The sequence below is a fragment of the Stegostoma tigrinum genome, chromosome 23, assembly GCF_030684315.1.
Source record: "Stegostoma tigrinum isolate sSteTig4 chromosome 23, sSteTig4.hap1, whole genome shotgun sequence".
Lineage (NCBI taxonomy): Eukaryota > Metazoa > Chordata > Chondrichthyes > Orectolobiformes > Stegostomatidae > Stegostoma > Stegostoma tigrinum.
The window spans coordinates 35,799,752-35,819,961 of NC_081376.1; the positions used below are offsets into that span (position 1 = coordinate 35,799,752).

The following is a 20,210-nucleotide window of genomic DNA, read 5'->3' on the forward strand; positions in this document are numbered from 1 at the left end:
TATTTTGAAGAACAGCCCTGCTCACAAACGCTAGTTGGTTGCTATCACGTTACTGTTTGTAGGAGCTCACTGTCTGCAAATTGGCTGCTGTATTTCCTAAATAACAATAGTAACTACACTTCAAAAGCACTTCATTGACTGTAGAATGCTTTGAGACCTCCCTGAGGCACTGAAAGATGCTGTAGAAATGCAGGTCAGACTTTCTTGCTTTTGGTGTTTTCTTTTAAAAATCATGTGTGAGAGATTGTGTTATCCATATATCCAGTCAAAGCTTTGGATATGGCGCTTCAACCTATGCTAAATTACAATAATCTAGGGCTGAATAATTTGACTAAAACACATTTGGAATTTATACTGATATTTCTCTTTAAAAAGTAGATCAGGAATGAGTTATTGGCAGTGTATTTGATGTGGCGTGCAGAGCATTTCACCTGGGCCTTTTCTAAATGAACTAGTATTTTATATCAGAGATAATGGGAACTGCAGATGCTGGAGAATTCCAAGATAATAAAATGTGAGGCTGGATGAACACAGCAGGCCAAGCAGCATCTCGGGAGCACAAAAGCTGACGTTTTGGGCCTAGACCCTTCTTCAGAGAGGGGGATGGGGAGAGGGAGCTGGAATAAATAGGGAGAGGGGGGGAGGCGGACCGAAGATGGAGAGAAAAGAAGATAGGTAGGGAGGGGATAGGTCAGTCCAGGGAAGACGGACAGGTCAAGGAGGTGGGATGAGGTTAGTAGGTAGCTGGGGGTGCGGCTTGGTGTGGGAGGAAGGGATGGGTGAGAGGAAGGACCGGTTAGGGAGGCAGAGACAGGTTGGACTGGTTTTGAGATGCAGTGGGTGGGGGGGAAGAGCTGGGCTGGTTGTGTGGTGCAGTGGGGGGAGGGGACGAACTGAGCTGGTTTAGGGATGCAGTAGGGGAAGGGGAGATTTTGAAACTGGTGAAGTCCACATTGATACCATATGGCTGCAGGGTTCCCAGGCGGAATATGAGTTGCTGTTCCTGCAACCTTCGGGTGGCATCATTGTGGCAGTGCAGGAGGCCCATGATGGACATGTCATCTAGAGAATGGGAGGGGGAGTGGAAATGGTTTGCGACTGGGAGGTGCAGTTGTTTGTTGCGAACTGAGCGGAGGTGTTCTGCAAAGCGGTCTCCAAGCCTCCCCTTGGTTTCCCCAATGTAGAGGAAGCCGCACCGGGTACAATGGATGTACTAACCTCATCCCACCTCCTTGACCTGTCCGTCTTCCCTGGACTGACCTATCCCCTCCCTACCTCCCCACCTATACTCTCTCCACCTATCTTCTTTACTCTCCATCTTCGGTCCGCCTCCCCCTCTCTCCCTATTTATTCCAGCTCCCTCTCCCCATCCCCCTCTCTGATGAAGGGTCTAGGCCCGAAACGTCAGCTTTTGTGCTCCTGAGATGCTGCTTGGCCTGCTGTGTTCATCCAGCCTCACATTTTATTATCTTAGTATTTTATATTGTACTTTTATATTGTAAGCTAAATACTGAGCAGTGAGCTACTAAAAAGGCAGGATTCATCCCAGCATGCAAGTGGGGTAACGATATTTGGCAAATAAATAGCATACAATCACAGGTTAAGTTATTCATCAGGTGGCTCATATTACTGTTAAAGAAAAATTCCACTTCAGTTCAATAGATTATTTCTATTTCAAGCAATTGATCAGAATGACAATGGTGCTTTGCTTGATTTAACGATCATTCTAGGGTTATCTTTGGGGATAAAAGTGAACTTGTTTAGAACTATGTCTCATCCAAGAGTGGAAAGAAGCATCTGTATCAAAGCTTCAGCAAATGTGGATTTTGTTTTGTCAAGTTGTAGTGCAGCCTGAGCCCCCATTGGAGCTGAATAATTTGGCTTGAACAGTGGTTCTTCAAGTGAGTTAATATTTGAAATGGATTTTAGAAGATTATTCAACCCAAAAGCACTTCAACTTTCACATCGTATTTGGCCTCTGGGACAAAGCAGTGAACTGTCATTGTCCTTGCTGTAAATTGACCAACTGCAGGAAATGCAGAGGTATTTTCAACATTAAAAATAAGCTTATACTCACGTGAATTATTGTGCTGTCATGGAGTCTGCTTTAAATCAGTCTCTTTGAAATGGCCACCCTGTGTTTCATCAAGAGGATCTATCGAGAGAAGAAAACCTTCTTCGAAAATCAGATAAACGAATCATATACGTCCTGTATAAAAAAGGATACTTGAAAGGAAAACAATGAATGTAGGATGAATATGTTGCTGTGTTGCATATAGCCAAATCAATGCATTTAACTAGAGATGGTGCTCCAGGGTTTTGTCCCACTTGAACGTCAGAACTGTTTCTGAAGTGATTAAAAATTCCTTACTATATGTGCCGTAAGTTGATTTAATAGTAAATTACTCCTGAGTTTGTCAAATGCAGTCCACCAGTCTGACAATCTAGAAGAATATCTGCTCTTGTATGCAGGGGCAGCTGTTCGTTTAACTAAGCTTAAATGTATTGTACACATCTTAAAATTCTACAGTTTAATGAAATTTCATTGGGCCATGGGATGGAACTTTGAAATTGTTTTGATTTTTGTGTGGTTTTATTCTAGGCAATTGAAACTGCTTTGGATTGTCTGAAGAGTGCCAACACTGAGCCATATTATCGCCGCCAGGCTTGGGAAGTTATCAAATGCTTTTTGGTGGCAATGATGAGCTTGGATGACAATAAGCATTCGTTATACCAACTACTTGCCCATCCAAAGTAAGTATAGCAGAGATTTAGTTTATAAATTGAATACAAAAATTCATCATTAGATGCATATTAGACAGTTTCTCTTTACACAGGAATCTTTAGTATGAAAGGGATACCTATTTGAAAGCTCCTCTATATAGAGAAAATTTGGGAAACCATTTTTGAAGCAGAAAATCGAATAGAATTGAGGCCACAATCTTATTGAAACAGCCACGATTTTACAGAATGGTGGACCAGGGTTGAGAGGCTGAATGGCCTGCTCGTAATTTTATATCTGCTCGTATGATGGTGTTGAATAGTGGAGCAGTCTTAGGTGTCTGTTTGATATTCTACTTGTGTTCTTTTTGCTCTGTAGAAATTAATCAAAGAGTCTACTTTCATTTTTGTTATGATTTCCTCTATAACTTAGAATCACTGATTCTAGGGTAGATGATGAGCATAATTACACTGATTTACGTTAACATGTTTATCACTCCTTTTTGCCTTTGGCCAGGTTCATTGAACAGTATATTTCTAGACACAGCAGTCAAATTGTATGCCTCTTGGCCTCCTGCCAGCAAATTAAATTTTGATTTAATTATTATGGTAGCTTTATAATTATGGCAACTGTCTCACTGTTGGGACTCTTGAAGCAATTACATGCCAGAATATCTTCTGATGAGTTGGTGAGTACAAGGTGATGGAGGGCACCATTTGACCGCTCCAATGTCAGTGATTCAATGCTTGCTTCCTCTAATAAGTGAACTTACGGGATTTTCCATAAATGAAAGAGCACAGGTTGTGCCAGCTATAACTGTCATTTTGGGGTATCCAATGTGAGCATGACTGTGTTGTATATGCTGAGGCTGGCTCCTGATTGAATGATGGTTGTTGAATTACACTGAGGTGCCAGGATAAAATTCAACTTTAATGTAAATTTCTGTTGGAGGAGACTCAATGGAGCTTTTGCAACCTGCTGTTAAGAATTGTTTGCATGTTAGGTGCCAGTCTTCATTTGGTCAATTTAGTGATTAGAAATGAAAAATAAATCTTACATTTCAACAATTCCAGAAATTTTTTAAAGGAAACACAAAGACTTTTTCTAAAGACCGATGTTGGACTTGTCTGACATAAACTTGTCAAGTAGCATAGGTTGCTTAACAAACAAGCAGCTCAGCCGTAAAGAAAATGTCTTGGACTTGATTCATGCTTGCTGCCGATTCCAGTCAGGGAATCACAAATGAGTGCTACAAATGGCCTTTTGAACCCTTATTTTTAGGAAAGCATTGCTTGAGTTCAGTTACCTCTCGTGGTTAACTGGAAGTCCCCAATTGGCGTGGGTAGGTGTGGTGGTGAGGTGCGTGTATGTGTGCGTGTCTCTCTGTTGGTCAGTCGGTCAGTCACCGATCCACCCTGGCTGAAAATCCACCAGAAATTTGCCTGAAAGTCGCCTGTAATCTAGGCACTTGGTTGAAGTGTAAAGAATAACATGCCCACTGAACCATGCTAAGTGGTAGAAATCCACAAGAGGAACAACACTCCTTTATAAAGGTGATACCAAAATCTATCAAATGATAAGGGCAGCAGCATACGCATTTCTCAATCTTGCTATAATAGCATTCTTTGTTGCCAAATTGATTTAATATTTCAGCCTTTCAAAATCAAATGAAATGGCTTGAGCACAGCACACTGTAAATATTGAAACGTCAGTCAATAATTGCATTTGATTGTCAGCATTTGGAGCACATTTGCCTTATTCGCAGCAGCTGGCCCTAAATAGCTATAATGAAATTGAACCATCCATCTTATTTGTGGTCAGTTGCTGACAGTATTAAAATGGAGTAATTGAATTGGATCAGCTCTATCAAAATGTGAAATAAACTCTTCTACCTGCTGTGAGATTTTCATGGTTGACTTGTTAATAATGCAGTGAGTGGTTTTCTCAAATTAATTCCATTTTGTCTTTCAGCTTCACAGAGAAGGCAATACCAAGCGTAATTATATCGCACCGTTACAAAGCACAAGACACACCTGCTCGTAAAACATTTGAACAGGCTTTGACAGGAGCGTTTATGTCAGCTGTCATTAAAGACCTACGGCCTAGTGCTCTGCCTTTTGTGGCCAGTTTAATCCGTCACTACACCATGGTGGCAGTAGCTCAACAGTGTGGTGAGTAAATATCACCTTCTACATTGTTGATATTGAACTGAGGTCTTTCTGAAGCTACTGTAAGCAAAGAAAATAAACTCTTCTAGAACTGAATGGAGGAGAGTGCTCTGGTTTAGTTCACAAGTGTGAAATTCTAATCATAATTCACAAATGCGGTAATGGATTATAGAGTCCACTGGGGACTTTGTCAACCCAGTCGAATTTGGATCACAAGACATTTTTATAAAAAGTTGAAAATGATACTTTAAATGCCATTTAATACAAACCATTTTGTACGTTTTATCTTTATTTCAGAAAAGTACTTTCAGTTTTTAATAATACTTCTGCTCAGAAACTTTTTTTTGTCACTTGATTGTATATACAGCCATTTTTTAAGCAATTTAGCTTCCACCTTAAGCTAGGAAAGATATAAGACTTCAGGATGTCCCAAAGCACTTCACAACCAATCAAGTCCTTCTGAAGTGTAGCCACTGTTGTAATCTGGGAAATAAAATTAGTTTGGATGTAGTGCACTCCCACAAACAACATTTGAGAGAAAGGAGCAAATAATATACCTTGAGCAAATACTTGCATTAAAGGAATGCAATGCTTGGTGGAGATGTGATGGAGTCTAACTTGCACCTTTTGTAAAAATATGCTGACTCCTTTATTGTCTACACTAATGTATAAATTACACAAGTTCTTTTTTTTTTGGAGCTTATAATTTTGTGTTTTTACTCAGTGTGACGTGTAGTTTAAAAATCTTTGGTTATGTTCCCCAGGCCCCTTCTTGCTCCAGTGTTACCAAGTAGGCAGTCAGCCAAGCACAGCCATGTTCCACAGTGAAGAAAATGGATCGAAAGGAATGGACCCACTTGTGCTTATCGATGCTATAGCTATTTGCATGGCTTATGAGGAAAAAGAGCTCTGCAAAATAGGAGAAGTGGCTCTAGCTGTTATCTTTGATGTAGCCAGCATAATCCTAGGCTCAAAGGAGCGGGTAGGTACTTCTGTATTTCTGACAGTCATGTTGAACAAAGCCATTAAAGCATGATCGTTTTTAAGTTACAACTCATGGCAAATAATCTAAAATGGACGTCAAGAACTTGTATTTATAAAGCACCTTTCACAACCTGAAATATGCCAAAGATTTTATCATTCAGTTGTATGGTTTTGAAATGAAACCATTTATAATGTACCAAATGCAGCAGCTTATTTGTGTATAGCACGTTTTCATTAATGGCAACAACAGTGTGATAAGTGACCAGGTTGATCTGTTTGTTTTTGTTTTTAATGATATTAATTGAGGGGTAAATTAAATGGGTGAAGAGAGGGTGGTGGTGTTTTTAAGCTTCTTCATAATATTGTTTGGTGTTTTTTTTTTCAAAACATTCACCTGAGAAGTTAAATAGGATTACTCATTGAAAAATAAATGTTTCATTTTGGTCAAGTAGAATTTTTGATGTATTTGGTGTTGCCAAATGAGTGACGACTTTTAAAAATTCCATTAGGCATGCCTGTTACCTTTATTTTCGTACATTGTGGAACGCCTTTGTGCTTGCTGTTATGAACAAGCCTGGTACGCTAAACTTGGTGGTGTTGTGTCCATTAAGTTCTTGATGGAGCGCCTTCCTTTGATTTGGGTCCTACAGAATCAACAAACCTTTTTGAAGGCTCTTCTGTTTGTCATGATGGACCTGACTGGAGAGGTATTTATGCTTTTCTTATGAGGGAATGGGATGCGTGAAATTCATGACACAAGTTGGTATTTTTACCTAGCTCATGGTCATATCTGCTTGTACTTGCACTGCAATTGAGTTGTGCATGAACTGAAACAACAGTTGTTGAGTCATAAAGCTGTACAGAATGGAAACACATCCTTCAGTCCAACTGGTCCATGCTGACCAGATATCCTGACTTAATCTAGCCCTCTTTGCCAGCATTTGGCCCATATCCCTCAGAACCCACCTATCCACATACCCATCCAGATGCCTTTTAAATATTGTAATTGTGCCAGCCTTCACCACGTCTTCGGGCAGCTCGTTGCGCACATGCACCACCCTCTGCATGAAAAAGTTGTCCTGTAGGATCCTTTTTAAATCCTTCCCCCTCCCCTTAAACTTATGCCATCTAGTTTTGAACTCCTCCACGCTGTGGAAAAGACCTTGGCTATTAACCCTATCCATGTCACTCATGACTTTATTAAACCTCTATAAAGTCATACCACAGCCTCTGCTCTAGGGAAAATAATGCCAGCCTATTTGGCCTCTCCCTATAGCTCAAACCCTTCAACCCTGGAAGCATTCTTAAATCTTTCCTGAATCCTTTCAAATTTCACAACATCCTTCCTATAGCGGGGAGACCAGAATTGAACGCAGTATACCAAAAGTCATCTAACCAGTGTCCTGTATAGCTGCAACATGACCTCCCAACTCCTGTACTCAAGGTACTGATCAATAACATCAGCGTACCTAATGCCGCCTTCACAATCCTGTCTACCTGTAGCTCTACTTTCAAAGAACTGTGAACCTGCACTCAAAGCTCTTTGTTCAGCAACACTCCCCAAAACCTTACCATTAAATGTATAAGTCTTGCTCTGATTTGCCTCTCCAAAATGCAGCACCTCGCATTCATCTAAATCAAACTCCATCTTCCAGTCCTTGGTCCACAGACCCATCTAATCAAGATTTTGTTGTACTCTGAGGTAACCTTCTTGACCGTCTGCTGCACCTTCAATTTTGGTGTCATCTGCAAACTTGCTAACGCTACCTCCTAAGTTCACATCCGGATCGTTTATATAAATGAAAATTGGTGAGCGCAATCGACCATTTTTTTCTTAGACACTTAAAACAAAAAATTGGAGGAGGCCATTCAACCCCCCCAATCATGCCAGCACTGATTAGTAAATTTTTGATTTATTCTGATTCTTTTTCCAGCTTCTGGCCTATAATGTTGGTGCTGTAGTATCTCAAGGGACTATCGAAGTGCTGCTGAAATCTTAGAGATTTTGATTTAACCACCCTTCGGGCAATGAGTTCCAGTCTCCCATCACTTTCTGGATAAAAATAATTCTTCTCAACTCTCCTATTAGCTTTCTATCTCATACCTTAAATTTATGCTCCCTGTCTGTTGACTTCTTTACTAATGGAAAAAATTTGCTGCCTTATCCACCTTATCTGTACCCCTTGTAGTTTTCTATATATCTACTGGGTCCCCCATTTTCCTTTTGTTATTTGAAGGAAAACAACCCCAGACAATGTGGTCTTTCTTTCCAGCTCAGACCCTCCATCCCAGCAACTCTTCACTGTACCCTCTCTGATACAGTTATATTCTGTTTATGAGTAGGTGATCGGAACTACATGCAGTACTCAATCGATGTTTACACAGTTCCAGCAAGAACCTCCTTGCCCTTGTATTCTCTGCCTTCACTAGTCAACTTGATAGTCCTTTCCAAGTTCATTACCTCACACTTTTTCAGGTAGAATTCCATTTGCCCCTTCTATGCTCACCTCACCAGTTCATTGATATCCTCTTGCAATTTATGACTGTTGTTCTTGGTGCTTAGCACCCTACCAGTGTTTCTCATCTGCGAATTTCCTGATCATATCCCTTGCACTTAGGGTCAGTCATTAATATACAGTACAAACAGGGTCACAGCATAAAGTCTCAGAATTTTGAATACAACGTGCCACTTTGCCTGGGGTAATATGTGCTTACTCTTGACCAATCAGCCATGAAGGATATGGCTTTTTGGCCAACTAACACTTCAATGTTGTAAAGCATCCAAAGGCACCAAATTTGGCACCAGGCTACATGAGGCAATATCAAGACAGATGACTAGAAACTTGACTTGAAGAAGCAGATTTCAAAGAATATCTTTAAAGAGATGAAAAGAAGTGAAAACAATTCCAGAGCTTTAGGGCCCAGGCAGCAGAAGGCATGGCTTCCTTTGGGGAAGTAATTAAGTTTGAGTTGGATGGTTAATAAATGCTGTCCTAGCCAGTGATGCCTACATCCATGGAATGGCTAAATGAATGAAAATAAAAGCCAGACTTGGAAGAATGCTCGAATATCTGAATGTAGAAGCTTGAACGGATAAGAACTTGTGAAAGTGGAGGGACGTGTGAAATAAAGATCAGAATATTTGACAGGCAGCATTGTCAAACTAGGAACCAGTGTAAATCAGTTAGCAGGGAGGTATTGGGGGCTTGGTACAATTTAGGATCCAGGCATCAGGCAGACCATGCCAATGGATAGTTGAATTTCTCATGAAAAGATGCTTTGCTTTGTGTTGTGGCCTTTTACTGAAAGGGCTAACTTTGCTTCTGTCCAGGTTTCCAATGGAGCAGTGGCAATGGCCAAGACCACTTTAGAACAGCTGTTAATCCGTTGTGCAACCCCTTTGAAGGATGAGGAGAAGTCTGAAGAGTTGCTCGCAGCTCAAGAAAAGTCATTCCATCATGTGACCCATGACCTAGTGCGGGAAGTGACCTCACCAAACTCTACAGTGCGAAAACAGGCCATGCATTCTCTGCAAGTGCTTGCCCAAGTTACGGGGAAAAGTGTAACAGAGATAATGGAACCCCACAAAGAGGTAGTGCGCAAACTACTGTATTTCATTTAACTGGAAGTGTACTTCGTAATTTGTGAATTTTGACTTTGGAAAAAGAGGAAATCACTCACAGGTCATGCTGGCAGCCTTTTTGGGCAAATGTACCTAGAATTGCTAAGAAAGCCCCACTTGCCAGAATACATGAACTTGCTAGGACAGAGGGTCGAGAACATAAACTTGTCCTTTAAGATCGAATAATGAAGACAATTATTGGGATCTTCTTTGTTTTTCAGATGGAGAATTCCTCCATGTGAAACAGGTGTAACCGATTCACTAATTTATGGAGATGAGCTAAAATTTTCCCTCTAGTTGTATACTCCTCTTAAAGCTGCATTATGGTCTCTGCACTGCTGGATAGATGAGTAGGTGGTAGGGTCCTTGATGTAACCTGGCGTGGCATTACCATGCTACTATCTTTAAAGTTGGCCTTGTCATTAGGGTTTTTAGCCTGGGTTTTGCTTATTGACAGTCTGATGACCTTGACGATGTGTGAATAATTCATCAATTCCGAAGGCGAAGAGTGATGTAGAACCTAAGCCTTTCCTTCAAAGATGTATTGACAGAACTTTAGAAATAGAGTTACCCATTGATTTTACATTTTGACATGTATTTAAATCCTTCAGTGTCTGTGAATTTTGTTATGAAACATTCTGTTGTGATGTTGACCCAGGTACAGAATGGTAGTTTGATTCTGGGTTATTCAATGTTCTGTCAGGTCCTACAAGACATGGTTCCACCGAAGAAGCACTTACTGCGTCATCAACCAGCAAATGCTCAGATCGGATTGATGGAAGGAAATACGTTTTGTACGACTCTACAGCCCAGGCTTTTCACCATGGATCTCAATGTAGTTGAGCACAAAGTATTTTATACAGAGGTAATGATTGGAAACCTATATTTCCTTGGCTTCCTGTCTTACCTATTGTTTTGTATTTGAGCTTGTTTTGCCTGTTTTCATGGTAGTTCACCTCTAAAATTAGTAAGCTGCAGTGATTTAATTGGACAACCTGTCTAATAAGTCATTAACTTATCACAAAGAAAATGCAATTACTTCGGCCGAAGATTTAGCTTCTGGAGTTTTTATTTAAAGTTCAGCCTTGCTGAATTTGTCTCTATTGTGCAGATTCAATTTTTTTTGTTTTGTTTTTGCAGCCATTCATAGAGATAGCTTTCAGTGGTTACACAGTGATCTGCTTCAGGCTTCTGATGTTGGATAATACTATCCACAAGTATGAGAGTGTTAATGTTTTGCACATTATTTCAGGAGTCTCAGTAGTTCTGTAGAACCTGAAGGTGCATGCTTTCATATGGGAAGAAGCTTCTGTACTGCACTGTCAGAGATGCAGCCTCTGGACAAACCTTTCAAAAAGTGGGGGCCATGATGTTTACATCTGATTCTTTCAAGGCCCAAAGCTGTTCTCCCAGAGTCCATAGAATATCACATTGAACTGAGCTTATTACAGTCCTCAACGTTAACCTTTCAAGCCTTACATTCTCATACTACAAATTACTTTCTGGTTCTGATTGATGACCACTAAGAAAGACAATGAAGTAAGTGCAGCACGTTGCTTTGGAAATAGAAGCAAGTTTTCAAGGCTTTTTTTTTATAGAAAAAACTTTATGCCCTGAAAACATTTTGCACAGTCAGAAAGCTCTCATGACTAACATAACTATTGGTTGAATACTTCCATTTAGCAAATTATGGTGTTCGGCTTTTTGAATACTTCTATCTTGTTGCAGTTGCTAAATCTCTGTGAAGCTGAAGATGTTGCACTTATGAAATTACCATGCTACAAAAGCCTTCCTTCACTTGTGCCTTTACGGATTGCTGCCCTAAGTAAGTGAAACTTTGGTAACAAAAGAGCAGAAAGCTTCTGTCTTAAGACATTCAGCTGTTCTTTATACCCAAACTCTCATTCAATTTAAAACCATATTGGGTAAATTAAGGTGGTTTGGAACTGTTAAAACACTAATCAATTTTGTTGCTCTTTTTGGAGGAGATTTATGTATGATTATAATATTTTGTTCTTGGATGCAATTGAAAAAATATAACAAGGATGGTCTGTATGGTGGCATAGTGCCGCATTGACATTGTGGGCCAGTGACGGTGTATGGAGATGCTGGCTAATGGAAGGTGCATGTATGTGCTCTGCTGGGCTACTCTTGCACCTTTATGGCTATAATGAAAAAAACAATAGCATTAGTGGGAGGTTGAGGAGCTACCTTTTCAGATGCTGGTACCTGTGGGTTAAGTTGAGAGTGGGGTAGGTTAGTGAGGGGTTGCAAGGAATCATGGAGAGTCAACAGAAAAGTGTAAAGTAATAAATGTCGCAGTAAACCTTTCAAAAACCAGCTGTGAAAAGCAATAGTGTTTAGAAACCCTTGTGGCCAACACGGCGCTATAACCTGATTTAACGAGTTTTTTCAGAAAACCCATGTCTGCAAAACCCCTGAATTTAGAGGCCTATGAAAAAAAAAACAGGTGACTTGCTTTAAACTAATGTGCAGGAGATTAGAAATTCTTGCTGTGTCAATATTATATTTTCAACAAGATGTTTATGTTTTTAATATATCCCACAGTATGGACTTTAAGAAAAGGGTAAATAAAAATGAAGCATTAAGGCTACAAGATTTGCTTCAATACACTACAAAGAATAGTGAAGGATTCAAACTGTGCCTATTCTTTTATAGGTCTTGCTTTCTCGTTTATGCTCATTGTACGTAGGTTGGTTGGCTCAGTTGGCTAGACGGCTTGCCTGTAATGCAGGATGGTGAACAGTGTGGATTCGGGTCCAGCAGTGGCTGAGGTTATGTGAAGGTCTTGCCTTCTCAATGTTCCCCCGTACCTGAGGTGTGGTGACCCTCGGGTTAAACTCATCACCAGTTGCCTCTGTCTAATGTTGCTGTCCTAGCAGTAGACTTCTTGGACTATGGTGACTTTACATGCAAGAATGTGGGAACAAGAGGAGGCTGCGCAGCAGCTTAGAGGTCTTCTCTGAAATCTCTTGAAATTTCAATTTTGAAATTTTCACTTAAGCCCCGGCCTCAGCAATCTTTTGGGAGAGGTAGTTCCCAATCTCCATTATCCTTTCTGTGAAGCCATGCTTCTTAACCTTCCTCCTGATTGGCCTTGCTTTAATTTTAAGGTTATGCCTCCTTTCTATGGTTCCCCCACATCAGAAGAAATAACTTTGCTTACTGCCCTATTAATTCTTCAATCATTTTAAAACGCCTACATTAGAGAACTTGTTAACTTTATGTACTCCATACAGAATAATCAATATGGCAAACCAGAATTTCTACATTTTATAATCTAAGTACCTTCCTGTGTGATTTGCCATCTTGTTTCGTAAGTGTAATTGAAATAGTTTTTTCTTCCAATGTACAAGTTATGACGTAAAATTTTTAATCTAACTGTATATGCTAATTCACATCTTGAAGTTGTTCACTGGTTTGTTCTGTTGGTTTGTGTGAAGAGTGAACCTGTGCTGCTTTGCTTTCTTTTGAATAGATGCCTTAGCTGCCTGCAATTACTTACCTCAGTCACGAGAAAAAATCATTGCTGCACTGTTCAAGGCGCTGAACTCGACAAATAATGAACTGCAAGAGGCAGGAGAGGCCTGCATGAGGAAGGTCAGTTTTATTGAAGCACAACTTTGGAGTTGCTATTCAGATATTTGTTGAAAGGAATTCAAACAAAATTATCATGTATTAATGCTGTATTACCATTTAACAGCATGTTGCTTTGAATGTAAGAACTAGGAGCAGGAGGAGGCCGTCTGGCCCCTTGAACCTGCCCCACCATTTACTAAGATAATGGCTGATCTTTTTGAGACACGGCTCCATTTACCTGCCCACTCAACATAACACCTTGCTATGACACTTGCACATATCTGTGATTAAAATAATATTTAAATATTAAATTTGTTGTATTCTCATCAGACAAAATAGCGATGTAGGTTGTCCTAATGAATCGCTGCTTTTTCCCCCAAATACCAATTAGTTGTAGTAGTGCATGCGGTATGAAAATGACGAGAATATAGTTTTCAAGAGACAATAGACAACTGCAGGCCCCAACTTAACATTTAGAAATTCCATTCTTCAAAGACAGTGGATGCAGAATATATGCCTATTTTTAAGGCACAGATAGATTCATGATTATCAAAGCACTGAAGGATTGTCAGGTAAATATAAAGCAACATAGTCCCAGAAGATAAGCATCGTGTTCTCATTTGAGAGAGATAATTGGTGTTGAGTTCAGGCGTGGGTGTGGGTTGGTTAGCTCAGTTGGCTAGACAACTGGAATGCAGCACGAGTGATGGCAACAGCGTGGGTTTAATTCCCACACCAGCCGAGGTTAGTGCGAAGGTCCTGCCTTCTGAACCCTGAAGGAATGTAGATAAGAACAGCCATGATCAAATTGAATGGCAGATCAGGCTTGAAGGGTTCATGGGCTCCTTGTACATATATTCATGTTTACTTTGGTCGCATCAGTGGAAGATTCACTCAAATTTATGTTTCAGGTCCAGGATCTGATGGAAAGTCACTGAACCTGTAACGTGAACTCCAATTTCACTCCCCAGATGCTGCTAAATCTGAGTTTTTTCCAACAATATCTGTTTTTGTTTCTGATTTCCAGCATCTGCACTTCTTTTAGTTGTTTTCTGTTCATATTTAGTCCTTTGCTCATTGTATAGGGTTCAATAATTTGTTCAATTTTAATGCCGTTTTTGAATCGTTCAAAGATTGAGTTATTTAGCAGGGCAAATAATATTGTGAGAATCTGATTCTCAAAAGATTACATTTGTTTGCGTTTTAAATCAAATTTAAGTTCAGGAGGACTGTGTTATGTAATTCACAATAGGAGAAGTGCTACTTTTCAGAAAGTGGCTTGCCTTTTGGAGAACACAAACAAAATACTTAGCACCAGAGTAAATATTCCTTTCACACATAACGCCTAGTAATTAACTTAGCTAGGTATATCATTGACATTGGAACTGGTATAATGTGTTCCATATTTGTTGATAAACAAGCTATTCTGAAAGTAGAGATAGTAGGAACTGCCGATGCTGGAGAATCTGAGATAAAACGGTGTGAAGCTGGATGATCACAGCAGGCCAAGCAGCATCTGAAGAAGGGTCTCGACCTGAAACGTCAGCTCTCCTCCTCTGATGCTGCTTGACCTGCTGTGTTCACCCAGCTTCACACAGTGTTATCTAAGCTATTCTGAAACTACTGTCTTACTTTGGCTGCACAGTTGATGGTTTTTAACAGCCTGGAAGCTTGAGGTGAATACTCAAAACCTTGTTGCTTTCTGGACCCTTGTTAATTAGAGTGTTGGAATATTTTCACACATTCCTTTGCAGTCCCCCATTACTTTGTTCTCTAATATGTTGATCAGCGTGAGTGTGATACTTTTCCTCAAAGCAGTCATGACAGTAAGATAATAAATGCATTTTTCATTTATTAGTTTAATATGGTTGTCATAATGCATGCTTCTACTCCAGAAAGCAACAGAGGACTTTAAGGAAGATTGATAAACTTGAGCATTAACTATCTGATTAACTGGTGACCTTGTTGAGAACAGGACTCTGGATGTGAGTTTGCTCACTGAGCTGGAAGGTTAGTTTTCAGATGTTTCGTCACCATTCTAGGTAACATCATCAGTTAAGGAAGATTTTAAGACTTTAAGGAAGATTTGCTGTTGTCTGATGTCTATGGCTCGTTGTACTGTGTCTGTCCATTCATGGTCTGTCGCGTTAGTGAGTAATGTTTTTTGGCGTGAAATTTCCTGGTTGTATTTACACTGCAAACTCAGAAAACAAAAAAACTAGACCTGCAGAAAGACCTGGACAAACTCGCATAAAATAACAACACAGACAGCACAGAAGCATGGATAAAAAACTTATCTGACTGACCATTAACAGACACTGAACAAGCTGTCTTAGTAAGAGGATTAAATTACAACTTCCGGGCTGCGGACAAGAAAGATTTCTCAGACCCATAGTGTCGCTACCTGGAACACCAGCCTACAGATTAGCCAAGGAACTACACCAAAGACTAAAACACCTAGTAGAAGACTCCCACCACTCCATTCGCTCCACCCAAGAATTCCTGAACACCATCAAAGACACCAAGATAGAAGAGGATGAAATAATGGTCTCCTTTGACGTAACAGCCCTGTTCACATCCATCAACATCAACCTGGCCAAAGAAACACTGACTACACTATTAGAAGGACCGAAGACACATACACCTGACACCACCAACCTCATCGGCGAGGACAACACCATCAAGCTAGTGGACCTATGCCTCACCACCCACTTCACTTTCAATAACAAAACCTACAGACAAACCAACGGTACACCCATGGGATCTCCGATATCAGGGTTCTTAGCAGAGGCAGTAGTGCAGAGACTCGAACAAACAGCTCTGCCAATCATCCAACCCAAACTTTGGGTCCGCTATGTGGATGACACCTTTGTCATCACTAAACAAAACAAACTGGAGGAAACCTTCATGACCATCAATAATACCCTTACTGGCATAACATTCACAAAAGAGGAGGAAAACAGCAACAAACTGCCATTCCTAGATGTCACGGTAGAGCGAACAGCCAATGGGGAACTTCAAACCAGCGTCTACAGGAAAACAACACATACGGACCAAATACTGAACTACAGGAGCAACCATCCCAACACCCACAAACGAAGCTGCATGAGAACATTATTCCAACGAGACACCACACACTGCAGCACAGAGGAAAATCACCTATACAGCGTATTCAAAAAGAATGGGTACCCTATGATCACAGTCCGCCGATTCCTCAGCAATAAACCCAAACAAACAGACAAAACGGGCTCAGAAACCATAAGCACTCTCCCCTACATCAAGGACATTTCCGAAATGACTGCCAGACTACTCAGACCTCTTGGCATCAGGGTAGCCCACAAACCCACCAACACACTAAAACAGCAGCTAATGAACTTAAAAGACCCTATACAGACAACACATAAAACAAACGTCATCTACAAAATACCTTGCAAGAACTGGTGACAAACACTACATTGGACAAACTGGCAGAAAGCCAGCCACCAGAATACATGAACATCAACTAGCCACAAAACGACATGACCCACTATCACTAGGATCCTTACCTACAGATGAGGAAGGACACCACTTTGATTGAGACAACACATCCAACCTAGGACAAGCAAAACAGAGATATGCACGAGAATTCCTAGAAGCATGGTATTCCAACCGGAACTCCATCAACAAACACATTGATTTGGAGCCAATCTACCATCCCCTGAGAAAAAGAACAGGACATGACATCACCAACACAGGAAATGACATCACCAACCCAAGGAAACCTAACCAGATAAATAGAAAGCGGGACATAACACCAGCGCTGCTTCGGAGGCTCACTGATGATGTTACCTAGAATGGTGACGAAACGTCTGAAAACTAACCTGAGCTACAAATCTTCTCAAAACTCGATAACAGGGCTCTGTTCTTGCAATAGGGGCACTGCAGTTAAAATTTACTAAACTGATTCATGGCTTGGTGGAACTGGTGTGTGTGGAAAGGTTGAATAATTTAGGATTGCATTCGTTGCATTTCAGGAGAATGGGCAGTGATTTCATAAGCCTATAAAATTCTAACAGGGCTAGACAGGGTAGATGCAGGAAGGATGTTCCCAATAGCAGCATCATAGTCTAAGGATATGCAGCAAAACGTTTAGGACTCATGAGAAATTTCTTCACCCCAGAGTGTGGTGAGCTTGTGGAATTTGCTGTCACAGAAATCGGTCAACACCAAATGATTTGAATGATTTCAAGAAGAAATTGGATGCAGCGCTTCGGTCTAAGGGGTTTAAAGGATATGGGAAAAGTGGGAACAGGCTATTAAGTTGGATGATTGGGCATAGTCGTAATGAATGGTGGTGCAGGTTCAAAGAGCCAAATAGCCTACTCCTATTTTCTATGTTTGCAAGTTCTATGTAAAGTGATCCATATATAGCATTCCATTATTTTATTGAGCTTTAAAGGCTTTAATTACAAATTATCCTAAATCTCAATGATTTTAATTGCCTGGATTTTCTTTCAATATTTATGTTTTTAGTTTTTGGAGGGAGCCACAATTGAAGTAGATCAAATCCACACTCACATGCGGCCACTCCTGATGATGTTGGGTGATTATCGCAGCCTGACTTTAAATGTTGTGAATCGCTTGACCTCTGTTACAAGACTTTTTCCAAACTCCTTTAATGATAAATTTTGTGATCAAATGATGGTAAGTATACAAGTAAATTTATCTGTAGTAATATTTGTACGTTGTAGAGATTTTAAACCAATGTGGAGTATGCGTTATTCACAATCATCCTGAAAGTGAGTGAGATTTTGTCACTCTTTGGCCCTTTTTTGCCCTACTTTCCTAAGGATGTTAACTTGTGCTAGAATAGCAATGACTTTTAAGACCTTAAGTGAATATGGAGCGAACTAACCTATACTGGAAACCAAAGTGCTCTCCAGATTCTTGGCAATTTATATCAATTTCCATTCTCTTAATCTAGTTAAATCTGGAAATGGAAAGCTTTCAATAGTGCTGTTCATTATTATTGAATCACATCCCTAATAAATAGGGCACCTATAGGGAGATCATGGAATAGGAACAGGAAATTTAGCCACTTGAACCACACATCCCACCTTTTAAAGAAATCATTGCTTTATACACATTTCAACTCCGTTCACTTGAATTTTATTTCTATTTTATAATCTTGTCTAGCAGAAAATCTATTGATCTCATTTTTTAAACTAATTATGCTTGCATCTACATTTTGTAGGAGAGAGTTCAACTCTTCCACCTCCTTGACATTAACAAATGTGTCCTAACTTCTGATTTTAAGGTTACCTTCCTTTGTCTTTGCTTCACGCAGCAGTGAAAAAAATGTTTCTGCCTTTGTTTTTTTTTCCAAAATCCTATAAACCTAAATTAAACCATCACCCCATCTTCTTGATCCCAGGGAATGAAAGGTTAGTTTGTATGACCTCTACTTATTATCTAAATTCAGGAGTTCTAAAAGCATTCTAATAAATTCGTCCCAGTGGCCCTTCCCGGGTCAGTATAGTTTTTCTTAGCTACGCTTAGCTGCTGTTATGGTCTGACTGGAGCTTTGTATGGCTTTACCAAAATTCCTACTACCCAGACTTCATAAAGACTAACATTGATTACACCATGTTTCTCCTCTCTGTGTACTGTGACCCCTAAATTTTATTGATCTCTGTAGACAGACCTCTAAATCTATTTGGAGTTCCAGCCTTTTGGAGCTTTTTGGCTTTTAAATAATATTTGGATCTGATAAGAATTCTAGTTTAAGAATTTTAAGAACGTGAGTCTTGTGCCTCATCTTTAGAATACAGAATTTGTCAGTCCATCAGTTTAAAAAAATCTCGGTGTCATCTTTACGTTCAGAACTGCCTTGTTGAAGTATTTTCCGAGGGAAAAGAATTGAGTTTCCATGTAAAAGATTTGGGACGTTTAGCTATTTTAAATAGTGGTCTTTTAACCAAAGTATAATCACGTCAATTTTGGCAGAGTTGTGGGAAGAGGACCAAGTGAAAATGTGGGTTATAGTTGTTTGTCTATGAGCACCTTTAACCGAATAAGATATTCCATGGTGCTTGACAAGCACATGACAAAGCAAAGTTTAAATTGAACCACGTATGGGGGATGTTGGGCCAGATAACTAAAAGAGGTACTTTGTTTTCCCCAAGAACTTCAACATTATGAAATGCAGAAGCCTGGCTCAGCAGTCACCAAATGGGGAAGCCCCTGGCCTAACACACACTTTAGGGGTGTCTGCCAGCCTATCCCTTCTGGCTGTCAACATGGGGATAAAAGCTAATAGTGAGAGACTTAAAACAAAAAAAAACCTCCTGTGAGCATTTGTCAAATTCTGAAGACCATACGGATATAGAATATATATAGAAAATAACATTGTATTCTTGACTTCAACAAACTAATGATGGATGGATAAAACACTGTTGGGACTGGGCAATTTGGTTTGCCCAGAAAATTACAATAAGGTGTGCATTTCCTGTTCCACCGTAAAAACAAATATGATTGCTTGCGAGACATGAGAAATCAGAATAAAAACCCAGGATAGTTTTGGGGAAAAATAGGACTTTGATGTGAGGAAACTTGGTGTACTTAGTATTTTTTAATATGAAAGCAAGTTTAATGTATTGAACTGCTTGGATCATTATTATTGCCAACTGTGCTCACTGATAGTGGGGGAAGAAAGAAGCTTAAGGATTTATGTGTAACCTCACAATGTTTCTTGATTCTCCACCGAAATGTTTGTGTAGCACTTTGATATCCGGTAGATTGCAAGCAGAGGAGGTGCTATTGTTACATCCCTGAGTTGTGCTATTGGCATTGTGAGTTGACTGTGGCACAGAAAGCATGTGCGTTTGAATCGCAGAAGTGACTGACAGCGGTGATTTGGAAGGGAACTGAATGTGAAATGGGCATTGAGATGTGGCATGAATTCAGGATGGGCTACAATGGATGGGATAAGGGTCATTATCAGTTAAGTGTGAATCAATTTCTGATTTAAACTGAATCTCTCTCTCTCAAATTTACTCTGTCAGACTGTGCTTAAAATAAAATTCTGATAACATCTCTTCTGAATCAACACCTTTTGATCTGTTGAAAGCTTTCT

General features: G+C 40.0%; 1 protein-coding gene across 4 annotated transcripts in view; it reads left to right on the top strand.

Annotated features, from left to right (window-relative positions):
- The window catches only part of trrap (transformation/transcription domain-associated protein), a 225,520-nt gene that overhangs the window by 38,586 nt on the left and 166,724 nt on the right, over window positions 1–20,210 (top strand). For all 4 annotated transcript variants that reach the window (XM_059654068.1, XM_059654070.1, XM_059654069.1 and 1 more), the window contains exons 21-29: window positions 2,603–2,754; window positions 4,694–4,893; window positions 5,655–5,872; window positions 6,384–6,581; window positions 9,206–9,466; window positions 10,200–10,361; window positions 11,225–11,321; window positions 12,996–13,117; window positions 17,609–17,779. In XM_059654068.1, the coding sequence (XP_059510051.1) occupies window positions 2,603–2,754; window positions 4,694–4,893; window positions 5,655–5,872; window positions 6,384–6,581; window positions 9,206–9,466; window positions 10,200–10,361; window positions 11,225–11,321; window positions 12,996–13,117; window positions 17,609–17,779 (1,581 nt within the window). The remainder of the gene's footprint in view (window positions 1–2,602; window positions 2,755–4,693; window positions 4,894–5,654; window positions 5,873–6,383; window positions 6,582–9,205; window positions 9,467–10,199; window positions 10,362–11,224; window positions 11,322–12,995; window positions 13,118–17,608; window positions 17,780–20,210) is intronic.